The 18,614-nt window shown below is 43.8% G+C and overlaps 2 protein-coding genes across 3 annotated transcripts; one reads left to right on the top strand and one right to left on the bottom strand.

Annotated features, from left to right (window-relative positions):
• Positions 1-1,545: 1,545 nt before the first annotated feature.
• Positions 1,546-13,187, top strand: E2F5 (E2F transcription factor 5). Of its 2 annotated transcripts, XM_066622786.1 has the most exons (10): positions 1,616-1,698; positions 2,977-3,208; positions 4,769-4,878; positions 6,168-6,329; positions 6,930-6,973; positions 7,608-7,672; positions 9,524-9,782; positions 10,190-10,378; positions 10,633-10,677; positions 12,690-13,187. In XM_066622786.1, the coding sequence occupies exons 2-10, from the start codon at positions 3,206-3,208 to the stop codon at positions 12,797-12,799; spliced, it is 987 nt and encodes a 328-aa protein (XP_066478883.1). In that variant the 5' UTR covers positions 1,616-1,698; positions 2,977-3,205; the 3' UTR covers positions 12,800-13,187. The 2 variants fall into 2 exon arrangements, with proteins under 2 accessions (XP_066478882.1, XP_066478883.1); XM_066622785.1 differs by lacking the exon at positions 2,977-3,208 and having other exon boundaries at positions 1,546-1,698.
• On the bottom strand, positions 10,902-18,578 carry RBIS (ribosomal biogenesis factor). Its single transcript, XM_066622787.1, has 5 exons — positions 18,471-18,578; positions 16,022-16,138; positions 14,803-14,916; positions 13,764-13,869; positions 10,902-11,289 (listed from the first exon to the last, which is right to left on the bottom strand). Exons 2-4 carry the CDS (start codon positions 16,133-16,135, stop codon positions 13,801-13,803), a joined length of 297 nt encoding a protein of 98 aa, XP_066478884.1. The 5' UTR covers positions 16,136-16,138; positions 18,471-18,578; the 3' UTR covers positions 10,902-11,289; positions 13,764-13,800.
• Positions 18,579-18,614: the final 36 nt, after the last annotated feature.

The raw sequence follows: 18,614 nt of genomic DNA, 5'->3' as shown, positions 1-18,614 counted from the left end.
TTTACCCATTGTGTAATTAGTCTGTGGAACTCCTTGCCACAGAATATGGTGATGGCATCTGGCCTAGATCAGTGTTTCTCAGCATTTGTCGTCTGCTGTACCACTTCACATGGTCCACTGGAGTACCACAGGAGGTTACTTCTGGATTGGGAGGCCAGATGCACTGTGACAAACACCAGTAAGATGGTCAGGGTGGATGGGAAGGCTTTTTCGAGCGCAGGAAAAACACACTTTGTAGCTCTGCCTGCTGAGCTGAGCCTCCTGCTGCTGTTTGTTGTGTCCCGTTCCTAGTCTCTCTGCCGGGCAGCAGGGGTCCTTCGAGTACCACCAGGCTGGTTGTACCACTGTACTTGTACCACTGGTTGAGAAATACTGAACTTTAAATGGGAATTGGACAGATATCTGGAGGAAAAATCCATCACAGATTACAAGCTCTGATGGGTATGTGCAACCTGATTCTAGAAGTAGGCTACCTCAGAATGCCAACTGCAAGGGAGAGCACCAGGAGGCAGATCTCTTGTATTCTGTGGCCTCTGCGGCATCTGGTGGGCCACTGTGAGATTCAGGAACCTGGACTGGATGGGCCTTTGGCCTGAACCAGTGGGGCTCTTATTATTTTCTTATGATTGTGCCGTTAGTGTTGTTAACCGCCACCCAATGAGGAAATGATACAGTGTTTGGGGCTCTTCAGTCTAGAAAAAAAGGCACCTGGGGAGGGAGGGCATGATTGAGATGTACAAAATTATGCAAGGGATGGATAGATAGGGGGATGTTCTTTCCCTCTCGCGAAACACCAGAGCCAGGGGGCGTCCACTGAGGACAGACAGAAGACAATACTTCTTTACCCAGCGTGTGTCTAGCCCAGTGATTTTCCACCCTTTTCATCTCAGGGCACACTGGCAAGGCACTAAAATGGTCAAGGCGCACCATCAGCTTTTTCACAATTGACAAGGCACACTGTGCTGTCAATGGGGGGGGGGCTCGCATCCCCCAACGGCCCTGTTAATAAATGCCCCAAATTCCCACGGCACTCCTGGGGACCATTCGCAGCACACCAGTGTGCCACAGCACAGTGGTTGAAAATGGCTGGTCTGGCCTGTGGAACTCCTTGCCACAGGATGTGGGCAGGGTCCACCACAGGTTCCAAGCCCTGACGGGTGGCCCTAGAAGTGGGCTGGCGGGCGCAGGGCAGTGGCAGTGGGGTGCGGGGTCCTGCGGGCCCCCTAGGCGTCTGGGGCCACCGTGGGGCAGAGGAGCCTGGGCTGGTGGGGCCCCTCTGGTGCCCTCAAAGCGGCTGAGGCAGGCCCGCCACCGCGGGAGGGCTCCCTGCTGCGCCTGCTCCGCGCAGGATCAGCCCCGGGGACAGGGGGCCGCGCTCCTCCCCGGCCGCTCCTCTCCCTCTTCCCTACACAAGAGCGGTCTCCCGGCAACTGCGGCGCGTCACTTCCTCCGCTCGGGCAGCCGGTGGGCGAAGCCTGGCGCGGGCCCCGCTGCTGCCGCCGGAGGAGCAGACGGCGGCGCCACGTGGGGCTGCGGCCGGCGGGGGGATGCAGCATGGCCGCGCTGCTGGCCGAGTCGGCGGAGGGCGGCGCGGGCGCGGGCGGCGGCGGCCGGCACGAGAAGAGCCTGGGGCTGCTCACCGCCAAGTTCGTGTCCCTCCTGCAGGAGGCCAAGGACGGCGTGCTCGACCTCAAGGCGGTGCGTGCGAGGGGGTCCGGGGGCCGGTGGGGCGGGCCGGCTCCGCACTGGGGCCAGAGGGACCGTCGCCTCCCCCGGTGGGACCACAGTCTCTGCCACCTCTGGATCAGGACCATCATCTCTGCCACCTCTGCATTGGGGCAGAGGGGCTAGAATCTCCCCCTAGATCGGGGCCATAATCTCTGGATCGGGGCCAGAGGAACCAGAATCTCCCCCTGAATCGGGGCCATAATCTCTGGATCGGGGCCAGAGGAACTAGAATCTCCCCCTGGATCGGGGCCAGAGGAACCAGAATCTCCCCCTGGATCGGGGCCATAATCTCTGGATTGAGGCCAGAGGAACCAGAATCTCCCCCTGGATCGGGGCCAGAGGAACCAGAATCTCCCCCTGGATCGGGGCCAGAGGAACCAGAATCTCCCCCCTGGATCGGGGCCATATTCTCTGCCACCTCTGGATCGGGGCCAGAGGGGTTATAATCTCCTTCCTGGATTGGGACCATAATCTCTAAACCTCTGGTTTCAGGCCTTCATCTTCTGGATTGGGACCCGAGGAGGTTCCTATTCAGGAAGGAAGAGGCCGACCACTCTGCCAGCTCTGCACCCTCAAGAAGGTCCAGTGGTCGCTTGGAGCTGCCTGGCTCGCCAGTGCATTAGACCCCATTGACTCCTGTGGCCATACTAAGTACATGTCACTGAATCAACTTCTTAGCTTCTCCTGTTTTCCCATCCCTCCACACACCCCCCCCCCGTCTTTTCCCTTGAATCAGTATGTAGATTGTAGGCTCCTTGGGACAGGAAACTATATTTTCACCTCTGTGTGAAGTGCCATGCTCGGTGATGGCACTACTTAAACAAGCAAGTATTATAAATAACAACAACTAGAGAGAGGCCTCAGTAGTAGAGCACATGCTCTACATGCAGAATGGCCCAGTTTCAGTCCCTGGCATTCCTAGTCACTGTAGTGACTGTCACTGTAGTGTAGGTACTGAAGCAGATGCGCTACTAACCGAATCTAATAAAAGGCCATCTCCTGTGTAGCTTTGCAGCAAGGAAATAAGCACATTGAGAATCAATAGGCATTGTGGGGCCACTCAAGATTGCAAAGTGACATCACTGTATTTTTAAGTGGCTTGAGTGGCACCATGCTACCTCTGTTTATATAGCACTTTTGGTCTTGCGTAACACTGTGGAAAATCAAAGTAAGTAGCTGCTATTCCAGATAGACTGATATGATGGCTAAAACTGGCATGCCCAAGACTGTAATGTGAATTCCTTGCAGAAGTGTGATTTGAATCAAGCCTTCCAAGTTTCGCTGCCTACCTACTGGAGGAACCTTACTTCTGAATGCCCAAGAAGAGAGAAAACATGTGCCGCTGTGTCATGAGGGCATGGTAAACTGTTAACCCAGAAGGAATTGTGCCCTGTCCTGAACAAGTTGCTAACTATAGTATGCAATGAAGAATGACGCTCTAAAGATCATATGAAACCTATTCCAGGAAGGGGTGGCGATGGTAAGCAATGGTGGATATGAAACCATCAGATCTGATGGGGAGTGTGGCTCAGTGACAAGCACATGGTTCCCAGAGCACATGGGTCCCATGCAGAAGGTCCCAAGTTCAATCCCTGGCAGCTCTAAACCAGTCTGGAAAAGCCCATCCGAAACTCTGAAGAGCTGCTTCACTTTGTCAGTGTAGACAAAATACTGAGCTAGATGGACAAGTGTTCATTTAAAGGGAAGTCTGTGATATGAGTTATGATTGAGGATCTACAGTGCTGGAACTGGGCAAGGATGGATTCAAATCACTACTATTGTAGACCTCCAGTCTCCTAGTGGCCAAGGGTGCACTGCCATCCATCAACATCTTGATTTTATCTATAGAATTAAGATAACAGCCTGCTTCCCAAAGCTGTTATGTGGACGTACAGAGTAAATATTGTAAAACAATTAAAAATGTGATAAAGCTGTTAATAATCTCCACATGATCTGAAATTGTATGTTTGTTCCAAAGAAAGCTTGCAATTAGAGATTCACTGCCAGCAAACTTGTAATCTGAACATTGGCAGGTTTATTCAGAAATAAGCGCCACTGATTTCAGTGAGAGAGAGGTCCAGACAAACATGTTTAGAGTCAGAGTATTTTTGCAACTAAGTTCAGTCCTCTGTTCTCCTGGATCAGTATTAAAATATTGTAATTTTATTGCCCATTTTAACCAGTGTTAGAAACCAAATGTATTTTGACCCGATGAAAGAAAAACAATTACAGGTGGCCTGATCCTCTGAAGGCAAGAAGCCTGGGACCATGCCAACACAAAAATTTGAGGCTCAGAGCTTAGACTGCTAATCACTGAGGCTGTTACTTGCAGACTGAACTTTACTTTCCCTTCTGCTGTCGTTTTGCACCACTGTGGGTGCAATAAAATAATCTGTACTAGAGCATGCCTCTGAATCCTCATGATTTTAATCTGATTTTTGTCTCTCTTATTTCATTTTCTGCTTCGATTCATGAGATCCATCATTGTCTTTTATTGTCCAATTTGCCCATTGCCTTTTGGACCTTAAGCAAGTCTGGTGTAACATTTCACTTCCACAAAAAATGTAAATAAGCATACCTTCGTTTGCCACAGTGAATTGCCATATTGTTTCCACTCTTGATAGTCTGTGTTGCATATTTAAAAGAAAATGGCAGATTATTCCTTTTGGATCCTGTTCAGGAATGGCATACCATCTTTTCAACTATTCCCCTGCTTTCTTTTCCCCAAGTTGACACATGCATGGGTAACTCTGAAAGAACTTGTTCTCATGCAAGGAATTCTCCAGGCATGTTTGAGGGGGTCATTCTTACAGGCATTTTGTATGAAGGTGACTGTCCTTGTCTTACTCCAGAGACAGGGAGGGTGGTCCAAGACATCTAACTGCACATCTGTGGCTTTGTCAGTTTGAAGAGCTATCTTTTGAGAGTGGTGATTAATATTCCCCAAGAGGCTTGTCCAGCTTCACTGGAGCTGTCTAATGAGCCTTCCCTTTTGCACTTCATTTGCATTAATTGTTCTTTATCTCTCTTTTCTCACCAGGCTGCTGACACACTCGCAGTAAGACAAAAAAGACGGATCTATGACATCACCAACGTTTTGGAAGGTATAGATCTCATTGAAAAAAAGTCAAAGAACAGCATTCAATGGAAGTAAGAGAACCAATTTTCTGTACTTCTGTTTTTTTTTTAACAGACAAATAAACAAATAAATAAAAGGGGCTGATACACCTTCCTTTCACGGAATGCAATTAAGCATTTTGGAATTAATAGTAATTTATTTCAGGAAAAGCTAAATTCTCTATTCCGTGGGGCCACTTTAATTCTTCAGGCAAGGGTCTGAGAGGGGATGGAAGTATATTATGCCACAAAAATGAATGCATTCTCTGGTGGCCAGGAAATTGACTTGTTGGCTGTGAGGCATGTCCAGCCACCCCAGAAAATTCAAAGAGCTATAACATGCAAGAGTTGATTCTCTCTCACTCTTGTTCTCTCTCACAACTTTTGAAAGCCTGTTGTTCTCCCTATAAGCACCATTTCCACTGAACTTCATATCACACCCTGGTTAAAATTGTAGTACGATGCTGGCTGTTCCGGGCATATCTAGTCTGTTTTCAGTTCAGTATCCTCATCTTTTATTTTCTTCAGCAAAGCCATACAGTGATGGACAGTGAAGCTCTTGTTGACCCAGATCTTCAGAACTAGACATAAAGGCAGCCAATATTTGGTGACTTGTCAAACAGTATAGGGCTTTATGCATGTTTTAAACCCAGGGAGACAAACAGACAGATAATGTTGTGTCCCATCTATTCAGCACTAACTGAATCCTGAAAACAGTATTTTTCCAAGCTGATGTTACTATTAAAGGAATAATGAGATGAGGCTACAAACTGTGAAATAAGAGTCTCTCTCTCTCCCTCCCTCCCTCCCTCCCCCACCCCCTTCTCTAGTGTTTTATCAAAATAGCAGAAGCAAAAAGTGAATAGGTAGTGTTCTGGATAAAAGTTAGCATATCATTCTACCTTGTCTAATCACACACTTTGTTTAGGGGGAACCAAAAAAATTAGATTTAAATATCCAACCCACCATTATAGTAAAGATCATTCTGTTTTCCTTGTGAGGGGAAAAAAGTGTTACTAGATTTAGTTTAGATTTGGGCATCCTGTTCAGATCATGTATGGAACTAACACTTATAATAATAATAATAATAAACTTTATTTATACCCCGCCCTTCTCCCCAAAGGAACCCAGGGCAGCTTACAACAGGTTAAAAGCAGATTAAAACATAATATTAAAAACCAGATAAAAACATTAACATATTAACAAATATCATAAAATTTCTGTAAAGTTTGTCACCCCACCTTCTGCAATGCTATTTTTTCCCTACTTTCTCTTCATAAGTTGTGTTTTTCAGTAATAATACACTTTCACTCATTTTTAAGAGGTGTTGGTGCCGGTTGCAATACAAAGGAGGTTGTAGATAGACTGAAATACCTTGAAGCTGAAATTGAAGATCTGGAACTGAAAGAAAAGGAGCTGGATCAACAGAAACTGTGGCTACAGCAAAGCATCAAAAATGTCAAGGAAGACTCCGCAAATAAGAGATATCCTTTAAAACATGTACTGTATAATTCTTGAAATATTGCAACAGGACACACAAAAAAAGGAAGCTAGAATGCATGATGGAAAGCAATTGGCAGTTTCTCAAATGGTATTGTAGATTTTGCCAACAGCTCATAGGGGTGACTGGTAGGCTGCTGGCAGTGAGTGTTGGGGGCAGAATTTCTCTGTAGAATATGAGGGAAGTGAAGTTCTGAAGGCTTGATGGCAGTCCAATAAAGGACATTATCTTAGTAGCTTACCATTGATTTAAGCTGTAATTCTATACATGTTTACTTGGGAGGATCTCATTCTACGTGATGGGACTTTCTTCTGAGTAAATGTTCTTGGGTTGTGCTGTTAGTAGGTTTTCATCAAAGCCTAATAAAAGAAGGGAGGAGGCAGTCCTATTTTTTTCCTTTTTGTGGAGTCTGCTTTAAAATAGGTAGTAGCCATTATTGTAAACCCATTTAAGTTTCAATCATTGTTGCATTGCATGCCAGATGAAATACTCCAAACTTCTCATGAACATCTAAACACTGAAAATATCACTAGTTTCACACTGTCATCTTTCTGATTTACTCTATTTCCTTGATACAAACCACTTTTTCATATATCACTCATGAAGATATTTGTGACTGCTTCAATGGTACGTTTGTTGGGATATTCAGTCCACTCATACCTGGTGTGGGAACAAAGGGAACCCAGTGGTGTATCTTATGTGACCTGAAGGCTATACAGTCAGCGTTGCTAGTTTAATCACTAAACTGTTGGTTGAAATAGAACCTTGTTGGCTAGTTTTCAGAATTGATTCTAATATGAAAAGACAGGAGGAGACCTGTCTTGCCCTAAGAATCTTCAGGATATCATCAGCAGGAGGTAGAATTCTCCCACTCACAATACAACATGCTGTATGTTATTTTAAATCTGGCTATCACTCAAAAATAAGTATTAGATGCATTTCCCTAGCTATTGCACTGGACAAAAGGAGGAAGAGGAAGCACCAGATTGAGTTAAGAAGGTCAAAGTGGCATAATGTAGAGAAGTGATATTAGGATTGTACAGAGCTAAGTATCACTGTACTGTCCATAAATAAAGCCATACTTTATGTGGGGAGGAAGGGAGATAACAGTAGATTTTGTTAGTTTGTTGCATGAAAATGTGTGGCTTCCAAGCTGATTATAAAAGGCTATGCATGTACTATGTTGAGTTTATTGTGTATTATCCCACAATGTGTGTAACTAAATGCCTTTACTTCACACTTGCTAATTACTCCATGTCAGGCGATACACTGCTCGCAATCCAGGCACCTTCTGGCACACAGCTGGAAGTTCCTGTACCCCATGTGGTATGTATAAACAGCTGTTTTAATCTGCCTGTTTGATTATTAGCAAAAAAACAAAATGATTGTGTTGGTTCAGGGCAGTGTCTGGGAATTAGTTTGCTTAATTAACAGCTTGGACGAATATACTTATTTTTTAATTTACATGATGTGGATATTTATTTTGCCTGAAGGGCAAATTTAAAAGAAATCTAGAAGAGTTGTGGTTGTTTTCTTTTTTCCAGAAATTAAGTTGGACGATCATAAGTTGTTCTTTACGACTTAACACTTTCAGTTTAGTTTCTTACACAATTTTGAAAAATCATAGTACACTTTTGGTTTTGTTGTCTTTCGAAGGAGAAATTGACAATGATTACAGGTGATAACCCCTATGTATACTTTAGGAAGAATTGTTCATATCTTCATCCGAGTGGGAATTACTGAATAACATCTAAATTGCTACCCAAAACCAGAACCAAGGAACATCCACTAAAATTGCCTGGCAGGAGAGTCAAAACAGAAAAAAGGAAATATTACTTTACCCTGCATGCAATTAATCTGGGGAACTCCTTGCTGCAGGATGTAGTGATGGCACCTTGCCTAGATCCCTTTCAAAGGGAATTGGACAGACTTATGGAGGAAAAGTCCTATCGCAAGTTACAAGTCATCGCAGGTTACAAGGCTGTATGTAGCCTCTGGGTTTTAAATGTAACCTGTCTCTGAATGCCAGATGCAACAGAATGGAAACAGGATACAGATATCTTGTTATCTTGAGCTCTCCTAGAGGCATCTGATGGGCCACTGAGATACAGGAAGCTGGACTAGGTACGCCTTTGGCCTGATGCAACAGGGCTCTTCTTATGATCTTAATTAGAACCGAAAGCTGATCTACTGCACTATCCCCATCTTAACATTTTAGTCATCAACACATTTTATCAGTAGATTACTTGAACAGGTGCTGGCAAACCAAGCTGTCCTCCCTATGATCTATCAGTGCCTGGCCACATGCACTCAGGAGATGGGGCATGCAGAGTTCATGAACAAGAGTGGTTCTCTTGTTGCTCTTGCATTCTGTAAACTCCCTCAGGAGTGTGACACCTGGAAGTACCCAAACTGATGGTGTGGAACAGATTTTTTTCTTTCCTAAACCACCTTCCTCTTCTCTTTCCCTACCTTCTCTCTGAGCCATTTCCTAGCTCCAGAGAGGGGATAGAAGGTTTTCTTTTTTAATGCACTCTTTCTTCCACTCCCCTTTATCCTCCCAAGAATCACCAATAGAAGAAAAATGGGGGGGGGGGGGAGAGATGGGCAAGATTCAGCCAAACAGTTGCCAGCATCTGTTGCAAAATATTTATTTTTAACTTCTGTTTCTATTAAATACATCCATCCCAGCACAGGTAGTTTTGATTAATTTTTTTTAACTCTAGGAAGAAAAAAATAGCTTAATTCCATAAAATGATTGTAGCGCAATGTTCATTAGAGTACAATGTATACTCACTCTTGTTCTGAGGAAGCATAAGCTTTGTGTTCTGTGCTGAAGAGTTGCCTGTACCTTGAGTCAAGCTAAGTGTTAATTGAAACAGATTTGGGAAGCAGTGAGTATAAAGAAGGATTCAACTGTGACATCCTAGCTAAAAAGACAATTTTGGGGGGTGTTTGTGTCTGTGAGATGAATTATTGCCAACGACTCTTCACTGTTAATTACCCTGCTGTTTCTAGGAAGATGTGAATTCAGCATATGCAGCCACTTTAGGAAAATTCACTTCTTATCCTTGTCTTATGATCTTGATCATGTAAAGGTTGATTGACATAGTTAATGATTATTCTGCTTTTGTGAACGATTGTAACTTTGCCTTTAAAAGCACCATCTTTTTAAAGGGGCAGAAGAAATATCAGATCAACCTAAAGAGTCATTTGGGACCTATCCATGTGCTGCTCATCAATAAAGAACCCAGTTCTTCCAAGCCAGTTGTTTTTCCAGTTCCCCCACCAGATGATCTTGTGCAACCTCCATCTCAAGCTGCAGCTTCACTAACTTCTCCCAAACCGAATACAGATCCTCAGAATTTACAGGAGTCTAAAGACATTATTCAGGGACAATCTCTTTCGCAGGCACTGGTGACAGAAATGCCAACAGGTAGGTGCAAATAATCCATTCCATCAAGCAATGATGGACATCAATATTCAGTACTTAGATACAATAACCCCCCTAGTCTGAGACTTGGTAGTGCCTGCTAGGTTTTTGGGAATTCTGATTCCAAGCTGACCGTCATAGCAGGAGTGGTGGTGGTAAGGGCATGAGAACCACTGCAGCATTGATAAGAATCAGATTTCTCAAGGGAATAAGACACTCTTCGCATGGTAATCTGAATTTGAAGGCTTACAGAAATGTTGAACATGTCTCTGTTGTCTAATCATACTATCAGATGCCTGCTAATATTTACACCTATGACAGGAAACAGGAGAGTTCAGCAAAAAGTGTGTTCAAGTTTCTGTCAGTTGCACTATGTTGGTTTTCTAACATGAATTTCCCCATGTTAACAGGCAGCAGTTTGGAAAGGAGCCCATCTCCTGAAACTCTCTGTGCCAGCATTCCAGACTCTGACCTGTATGGCAACCTTGTACCAGAAACCACACCTAGCTCAAATACCTGTCAGCCCTTCCTATCACTGGATGTTAATAGTATTCTCAAGCCAAACACATTTGACATAGCAAAGATGGACGAGCCTGGCGGTAAAGAAAATCATTCTGTTGGTGCTTGCTGGGGTGGGGGGAGGGTTGTCAGTAGCTGAAATTGTAAAATAGGAAAGTAACCTAGCACAGCTATTTAGCTGCTGCCTCCTTTTGATGCTGTCCTAGAAGGGGGAAAACCTTGTTCTGGAGTTCTACCACATGGTGCTATAAGCCATATAATTCTGTCTTATTTGGTAGATAATTGAATGGCCTTACCTATGCAAATAGAAACAAAATTGTTTTTGTGTTGATAGGTATAATTAACGGCGATATAATTGATGAATTGATGTCCTCTGACGGTAAGCTTTTCCTATTCCTGTTACTTTTCTTTACAATTACAGACATGCAACTGTCTATTAGTTAAGCTCAGAATGGTCCATGAAACCATTGTTTTACATTTTGTATTTTTTTCTCTGAGGTTGGCATTAGAAAGATGGAATATAAATAGTGAAAAGAAGAAAAAGTCCCATTTTTTTTTAAAGTCACCCTGATAGAACAGAATCTTGCCCAAACGAGTCCTAAGCAGAATTAAACTGCTTTATTTGCTAAATCTCTACATGTCTTTACATTCCTTAACAAACTCACAATGAACATTATTAAAATCACGTACTCTTACATTGTGAACTGCAGGATACAGAGTTCTTTAATTGTGGCTTCACTTAGCACAGCTGCTTTTACTGCTCCAGTATAACATTCTGAAATTTTAGTTCATTTGTTTAGAGTGGAAACTTGTTCCTTTTATAACTGCAAAACCACAATATGGTTGGAAGCATTAATGGTTTAACACATTCTTGGAGCATATCCTCTGTTGCATGTATCCTGATTCATCATAGAAAACTCAACGATCTGTTTCCATTCGTAGCGTAGCACAAACTGACTACCCATGTAGCAAGCTCTCTTCTCGCATGTACCTGAAAAACAATTACATCTCATGTTTGTGTGGCAGGATGTGGCCCAAAGCTTATTTCAGCATAAAAAGCCCCAGTTCCTTCTCATTTTTAAAGGCTACAATCCTACACAGATACCTGAGACTGCATTCCATTGAATACAGTGTGACTTCATTCCAAATAAACCTGTGAGGTTTGTGCTGTAAATGTGCTTCTGTCCTACATTTCAGCTCCATAGTTGAGCCCATCATATTCTGCACTGGCAAAGCATGCTATGCAGGACAACACTTTAGACCAGAGATGATAATGAGGCATCTCTGAGGGCGTGGGTGCGCAGAGGTGTGTCAAGTTCATATATGAACACACACACAGAAATCCTAGGGATGTCTACTCAGAAGTAAGCTTATTGAGTAAGTGTGGGTAGGATTGCAGCCTAGCAGCCTCATTCAGGCTGCTCATATAACTAGGCTGAAGAGAAACAAGAGCCAGGAAACTTCAGGTTGAACATAACTTCAACCTTATGTTTTTTCCCTTTGATTTCTCTTGTTCATTAAATTCCATCACAAGATAAAGTAGGTAGTAATTCTACATGCTCCTTCTCAGTTCACTTTACCAGAGGGGAATGAACTATTGCAAGGCATGTAAAGGGCATCCCTTGTTATCTGTGGGGGTTCTGTTCCCAGAGCATCCATGGATATTCAAAGTCATGGTTTTGGGAACCTCAAAGCCTCCACACATGACTGATGCTGTGCCCTGGTTAGATTCAGAGGGCCTTCTGAGGGCTGAAAAGCAAAACTTCCAGTTTTCGGCCAAAAAAGCTCCAGGCCATCCACACCCAACTGGCACACAGCTTCAAATAGATACCTCAGAGATCAAGGGCTGCCTGTATTTTGTCTTGAATTCATTCAAAATTTGTTTTTAAAAATAGAGGTTTAAAAAATACAGAACCAATTAAAACATCCCTTAATAAATATTACCACTGCATCAACACAGTCACAGTAGCTTTTATAGGTTCTTTTTTCAGGAAACTAAAACAGCTGTTTTTGCATAATATCTATTGAAGGGATATTGCTCAGTCCAACAACAAAAAAAGCCACAGTGAATATATAATACTCTTGAGTATGTAATATAATACACAACTTCTATATAGAAGGTAGTATACAGTAGAAGATCTTTTACAACCCCATTCCCAGCCCCAAAAGACCTTTATACAGCAAAAATGAGGAACTTTGGAAAGAATAAAGAAATACAGCAACAAAGGTTCAGCTGGTTACATAATGTCCAGGTACACTGAGAACTACCCACCTGAGTACATAAGAGTACTTACAGGAGAGCCTGTAAACTTTGTGTCTGCTGCAGGTGACCTTATCCTACAGCTGTGGGGCACCAATTGTGCTTAAATTAAGATACTTTTTGTTCTACAGTTTTTCCTCTCCTACGACTCTCCCCTACTCCTGGAGATGACTACAGCTTCAACCTGGATGATAATGAAGGAGTCTGTGATCTTTTTGATGTGCAGATACTGAACTACTAGATTTGATCAGCCAGATTGCCTCATCTACCTCTAACGATATAATATTGTAGATTTCATTTCATATCACGAATATTTTAAAAAATGAATGTAAACATTTTTGTAGTTCACCAGCACTGGGCGTGCATTTCTCTTTGACTTCATTACTATGAATACTTTCTAAGCTCAAATAGAAGTGGCTTTTTAATCAGTGCAGGGGTTGGTACCCTCAAACCATCACAATGCAGTTTGGTTTCTGTAGAACAAATAATGAACTGGCTTTCAAAATTGAAGGTCAGAAAAGTTTTTCCCAAACTTTATGGTGGTTTGATATGAATTTGGGTGCCAATTCCAAAAATGGCATCCGTTTTGCCCTATCACATCTAGTTTTGGAGATATAGTATAGCCTCATTAGTGAATGGTTCAGGCAGCTTCCTCATGAGGAAGCCATGGTGTAGGCTTCCTCATGAGGAAGATGCTTGAACCATTCACTAAAGAGGCTATGACATGTCTCCAAAACTAGATGTGATAGGGCAAAATGGATGTCATTTTTGGAATCAGCCCCCCAAATATACCCAGGAATAGGTGTAAAGTTTAAGGAAGCAAACTGTGTGTTGGCCTGTGCTATTATTTGTTCTTCAGAAACCAAAATTTCACAGTGCCAATAGACTTAATGCATTTTATTCAAGTTTCACCACCTGACTCTGGTGATTCTAAAGCTTTTGGCCCTATGTCTAAAAATGTCACTGCCAATTGTAAACATGAAGGGCATTATCTAAATTATGCTAATTGTTTTGGTGAGTGCCTTCTTTATTAGCACTTTAAGTTTCTTTCTTACCCCCTCCTTATTTTTTACTTCTGACATTCCATATTCCTAGCTTTTGGGAAAGCACTATTTGTAGTTTGTATTAAAGATTGCCAATGCTTGTACATTAACAAGATTTTTAAAATAAAAAAATATACAAAGAGTTTCTGTGTGTTGATATACCAGGAAATGCGTTGTTAGCCTGTAGACGTCTTTCCTGCTACAACTGTGACAGCAAGTTAACAGCAGCATCCACATTAGCTGGTTCAACAGTTAGGGGCTTTGGAATCTGAAGGGAAAATAAACACACGCACACTCATGTACTTGGCAGTAGAGATTTCTTCTTCAGCTATTTGTCTTATGTACACACTTGCAGGAATACAATCCTGCTTCTCAAAATACGACTGTACAGCTATCATTACAGACTTCAGGAGAACTGAAGCCTAAAAGGCATGTGTTTAAGCAATCCTATTTCTGACTGAATTACTTTGTCAGAACTGAGAAGACTCAACAACTGCAGAAAAAAAATAGCTTATCACCCAAGTCAAGCACAATATTGACGGAGAATGGAAGAGCCTTACTAGCAAATGACTACAACAGAATAGTTATTCTGATTTTAAATACAATCCTGAGAGATTCAGTGCTCCCCATTTCAAGGATCTGCAGCAGTCCCTTCAAGGATCAAGTGCTATGACACTTTTGTTCTGGGACAAAACACCTAAATAGGAAGTTTTCAGTTCAGAGACCTGAATTCATTAGCAAAACAATATGGAGAAACATTTTCTTCTTTCCAAAATGAAAACAGATACCTTTAATGATCAGCAGTGCTATCAATGTTTTCTCATTGTCAGGTAATTAAGGAGCAGACAGGATTCACATTGCCTATTTTAATATACGCATATCAAGCCTATGCATGTCTACTCAGAAGTAAGCCCTACTAAGTTAGGGCCCAACCCTATCCAATCTTCCAGTGCTGAAGCAGCTGTGCCAGTGGGGCATACACTGCATCCTGTGATGGGCAAGCACTCACAGAGGCCTCCTCAAAGTATGGGAACATTTGTTCCCTTCCCTAGGGATGCATTGAGGTTGCACCGGTGCTGGAAAGTTGGATAGGATTGGGCCCATCAATGGGACATACTCGTAGATAAGTAATTGCAGCCCAAATCAAGAATGCAAGATAGCACATTTTTAGCACATAAACAGAGAATTACCAGGTGATTACCTGCTCCTTTGGAGAGTCTGATGCAGGGGCTTTGGAGAATGGCTTGCCTTCTTTCTGCACTTCTATAAATACCTTATTCACCATATTAACCTTTTCATCGTTCAAAATATTAATCTTGGGAAATAAAGAAAATAAGGTATGATACATATTCTAGGTGAACCTGAAGTTATTAGCATGTTAACAGCTATAAAGATACACACTGAATAGAACAAGTTCTAAAGTAAGGCAGAACCTCTTTCATTTGGGCTTCACTGAATTACACACAAACATTTCAGAAGTTTGGTAAAGAATTTGACAGAGCAGCTAACTGTAGGACAGCAAAAGAAGCAGTCTTATGCAGTACCTTGGCCCATTACTTTTGCTAAGGAAGGGAAACTTCCAGAAATATGCAAGATTAGCAAAGCACTCAGTGTGGAGAAGCAATGTAGTCAGTCCATTGCTTTTTTCTTGAAAACCATGTCTCTAAATCAGAGATTTAAGCATAAAGCTTTCCAGATCTTCCTTACCCTACACACCAAAAGGATATGCAAGAAGGAAAACCCAACACCCACTGTGCATCTACAACAGTGGATAAGCTCTGAAAGTACCGCAGTCAAATCCTATATTTTGAAACTGCTATTCTGCATTCTATCTCAAACAAGGTCACAACTGTGGGTGGGTAGATTCACTAGACGTACAAGGAGTCAATCATCATAGTGTGGGGCTGTTGTTGAGCCACTGTCCCATGAATGATGGGTGCTGTCAGGGTTACCATCAATGCTGGCCACCAAAGAGTTGTTTGCTTTGTGCTGGACAGGCTTAAGATATTGATGTGTACTGGACTGGTGTAGCACAAACAATAGTATTAACTAGAACATAGGATTACATGACCAGTCATCTTTGGAGAAGGAAAGGAAAATGTGTGATGGGCAAGGTAAGAAACACACATTTGAGAATAACCAAGAATAGTTTTGTGCCCCAGAGTTATTTTTTAAGAGAAAAGCAATTATTTTTATAATCAATTTTGACTATCAATCATAAATTTGAGAGAGAAGTCGGGTGAATGAGCAACAAATTAGGTGTTCCATAGCCTTGTAGCTTCTGTTACCATGCCACAGCTAGGTTTGATGGCAGGAGCCTGCACAACACAGTCTCATGAGATTTCAAGATGTTTCTTACAGCAAAGAATTCAAAGCAATTCTTCAGACACACTGAAAACAATAGTTAATACTGTACCAACCTTTTTTAGGCTTGTCATCACCGGCTTGGTTTTACTTTTGGGTTTTGTGATTTTTTTGTTAGCCACTTGGAAGACATTCCTCTGCTTTTGACCTTTAGCCTTGTTCTTGCCCATTGTCTAGAATTTAAAAAAAAATCTCTACTTTGTTTTGCCCATCTGTATGATTCCTTTTCAACAGTTGAATAATAGGGTTTTGTGGCTACAACAAGGAAGTGCTTAAGGGCCCAATCCTATCCAACTTTCCAGCTCCAATGTAGCCACAATGCAGCTCTGTGGTAAGGGGACATATGTTCCTACGCCTTGAGTAGACCCCAGTGACTGCCCCTCCATCACAGGATGCAGCAGACACTCCACTGGCATGACTGCACCAGCACTGCAAAACTGGATAGGATTGTGCCCTCAGTCTTTTACACAAGTCACCCTGAAATCCTAGGCACACTTATTTTGGAGCAGGAAAAACTTACTTATTTGGGTCCTATGTCTCCTGGGCTTAAACAATACAGGTCTTACATTTGCTGATGTAAATAGTGCCTAAGGGCCCAATCCTATCCAACTTTCTAGCACTGGTCCAGCCATAATGCAGCTCTGAGATATGGGAACAAGTGTTCCCATACCTTGAGGAGGCCTCTGTGATTGCCTCCCCACCACAGGATGCAGTGCACGCCCCATTGGCATGGCTGCACTGGCACTGGAAAACTGGATTGAGCTCTAAGAGACCAAACTGCAAATTAGGATTCCTTTGGTTCAAATCTCAGATCATCCCTGATCACACACGAAGCTGTATGCTCCTAGGCTTGCTTCAGTTGTCCAGGAAAAAAAGCATGCAGTTAGAGGGTGTTGGTAGGGAAGAGGGGTCAGTGGTCCAGATCACCCCTCTCCCCCACACTTGTGCGAACAAGGCTTAGAATGCCAGGATCACTGAGAGGAATTTTATCAGGGGGTACAAAGTTTCTGTTGGGTCCCTCCCAAGGGGGGGGGGCAAAATGGATGGGAGAGAGTGAAAACAGGGTGGTGGGGATAGTAACAGCCAGAATCCTCTGTGGAGTCCAGCTCTGCTGGACTTCCCAATGCAGAGCCCAAATCTACCTGCCTGTGCGGCATTGGCAACTAGATACAGTAATAGGGAAAACTGAACGCACTCCTAAGTCTCTCTAAAATAATTTAAATATAGAAAATCATTGCAGAAAATTCACATCATCATATTTAGGTTGGCACTAGAATGGAAAGTGCCCAGTGTGAAAAGTAAGAAAACTTACTTCCTTAGCTGTGTCCCTGAGCTCCTGTACACTCCTTCATAGTAAGCAGATCCACAAGCCAAAGAGCTATTGTAGCAGGCTAGATTCTTCCCAGATTTGACACTAGCCCAAATCCTAACTGACTTCCCTGCACTGACACAGCTGTGCCAGAGGGGCATGTGCTGCATCCTGCAGTTGGGCGGCAGTCGAGGAGGCCTCCTCAAAGTAAGGGAATGTTTGTTCCCCTATCTTGGGGCTGCATTGCCCTTACCTTGGTGCTGGAAAGTTGGTTAGGATTGCGCCCTGTGTTAAGGAGTGTCATGCATACATTTCTGGGCCCAGTGCATAGGGCTTCTGCACCCATGGTAGTGCCTCCAGCATCCCATGCAGGCTTGTGAGTCCAGGTGAGACCAGAAAATGTGAGATCCCAGGAAATTTCTGGGCCACTCCTTTGGCTCCTGAGCGCCCTTTTTGACCCTGAGCTCAAGTCAAATTACCCCCTTTACCACTCTCTCATAGGCCCTGGAAAAGCAGCATAAAGAAGCAGAAACAGATAAGAATCTCAGAGCCCAATCCTATGCATGTCTACTCAGAAGCGACTCCCATGCCAGTCAGTGGGGCTTACTCCCAGGAACGTGTGGGTGGGACTGCAGCCTTAGAGCCCAATCCTATGCAGGTCTACTCAGAAGCGAGTCCCATGTCAGTCAGTGGGGCTTACTCCCAGGAAAGTGTGGGTGGGACTGCAGCCTTAGAGCCCAATCCTATGCAGGTCTACTCAGAAGCCAGTCCCATGCCAGTCAGTGGGGCTTACTCCCAGGAAAGTGTGGGTGGGACTGCAGCCTTAGAGCCCAATCCTATGCAGGTCTACTCAGAAGCGAGTCCCATGTCAGTCAGTGGGGCTTACTCCCAGGAAAGTGTGGGTGGAACTGCAGCCTTAGAGCCCAATCCTATGCAGGTCTACTCAGAAGCCAGTCCCATGCCAGTCAGTGGGGCTTACTCCCAGGAAAGTGTGGGTGGGACTGCAGCCTTAGAGCCCAATCCTATGCAGGTCTACTCAGAAGCCAGTCCCATGCCAGTCAGTGGGGCTTACTCCCAGGAAAGTGTGGGTGGGACTGCAGTCCCAGCGTGCCCCCTTCCAGGAGACTGCGCCCTCCCCCCGCATGCGAGTCCCGCTCCTCCTCCAGCCCCTGGCAAAGCCCCTTCTCCGAACTCACTCTGCCCGGCAGGCTCCTGCGCGCCACGTGTCTGTGTCTCTGCCGTCATCGGGAGGCGTCCGGGCACCCCAGGCGGGAGGTGGACCTGCCAGGCTCCTCCTGGCCTTCCTGCGAGGTCCGCCCCTTCGGCCAGTGTGCGGCTCT

This window comes from Tiliqua scincoides, chromosome 4 (genome assembly GCF_035046505.1).
Source record: "Tiliqua scincoides isolate rTilSci1 chromosome 4, rTilSci1.hap2, whole genome shotgun sequence".
NCBI lineage: Eukaryota > Metazoa > Chordata > Lepidosauria > Squamata > Scincidae > Tiliqua > Tiliqua scincoides.
This window is presented reverse-complemented; position numbering and strand designations above follow the sequence as displayed.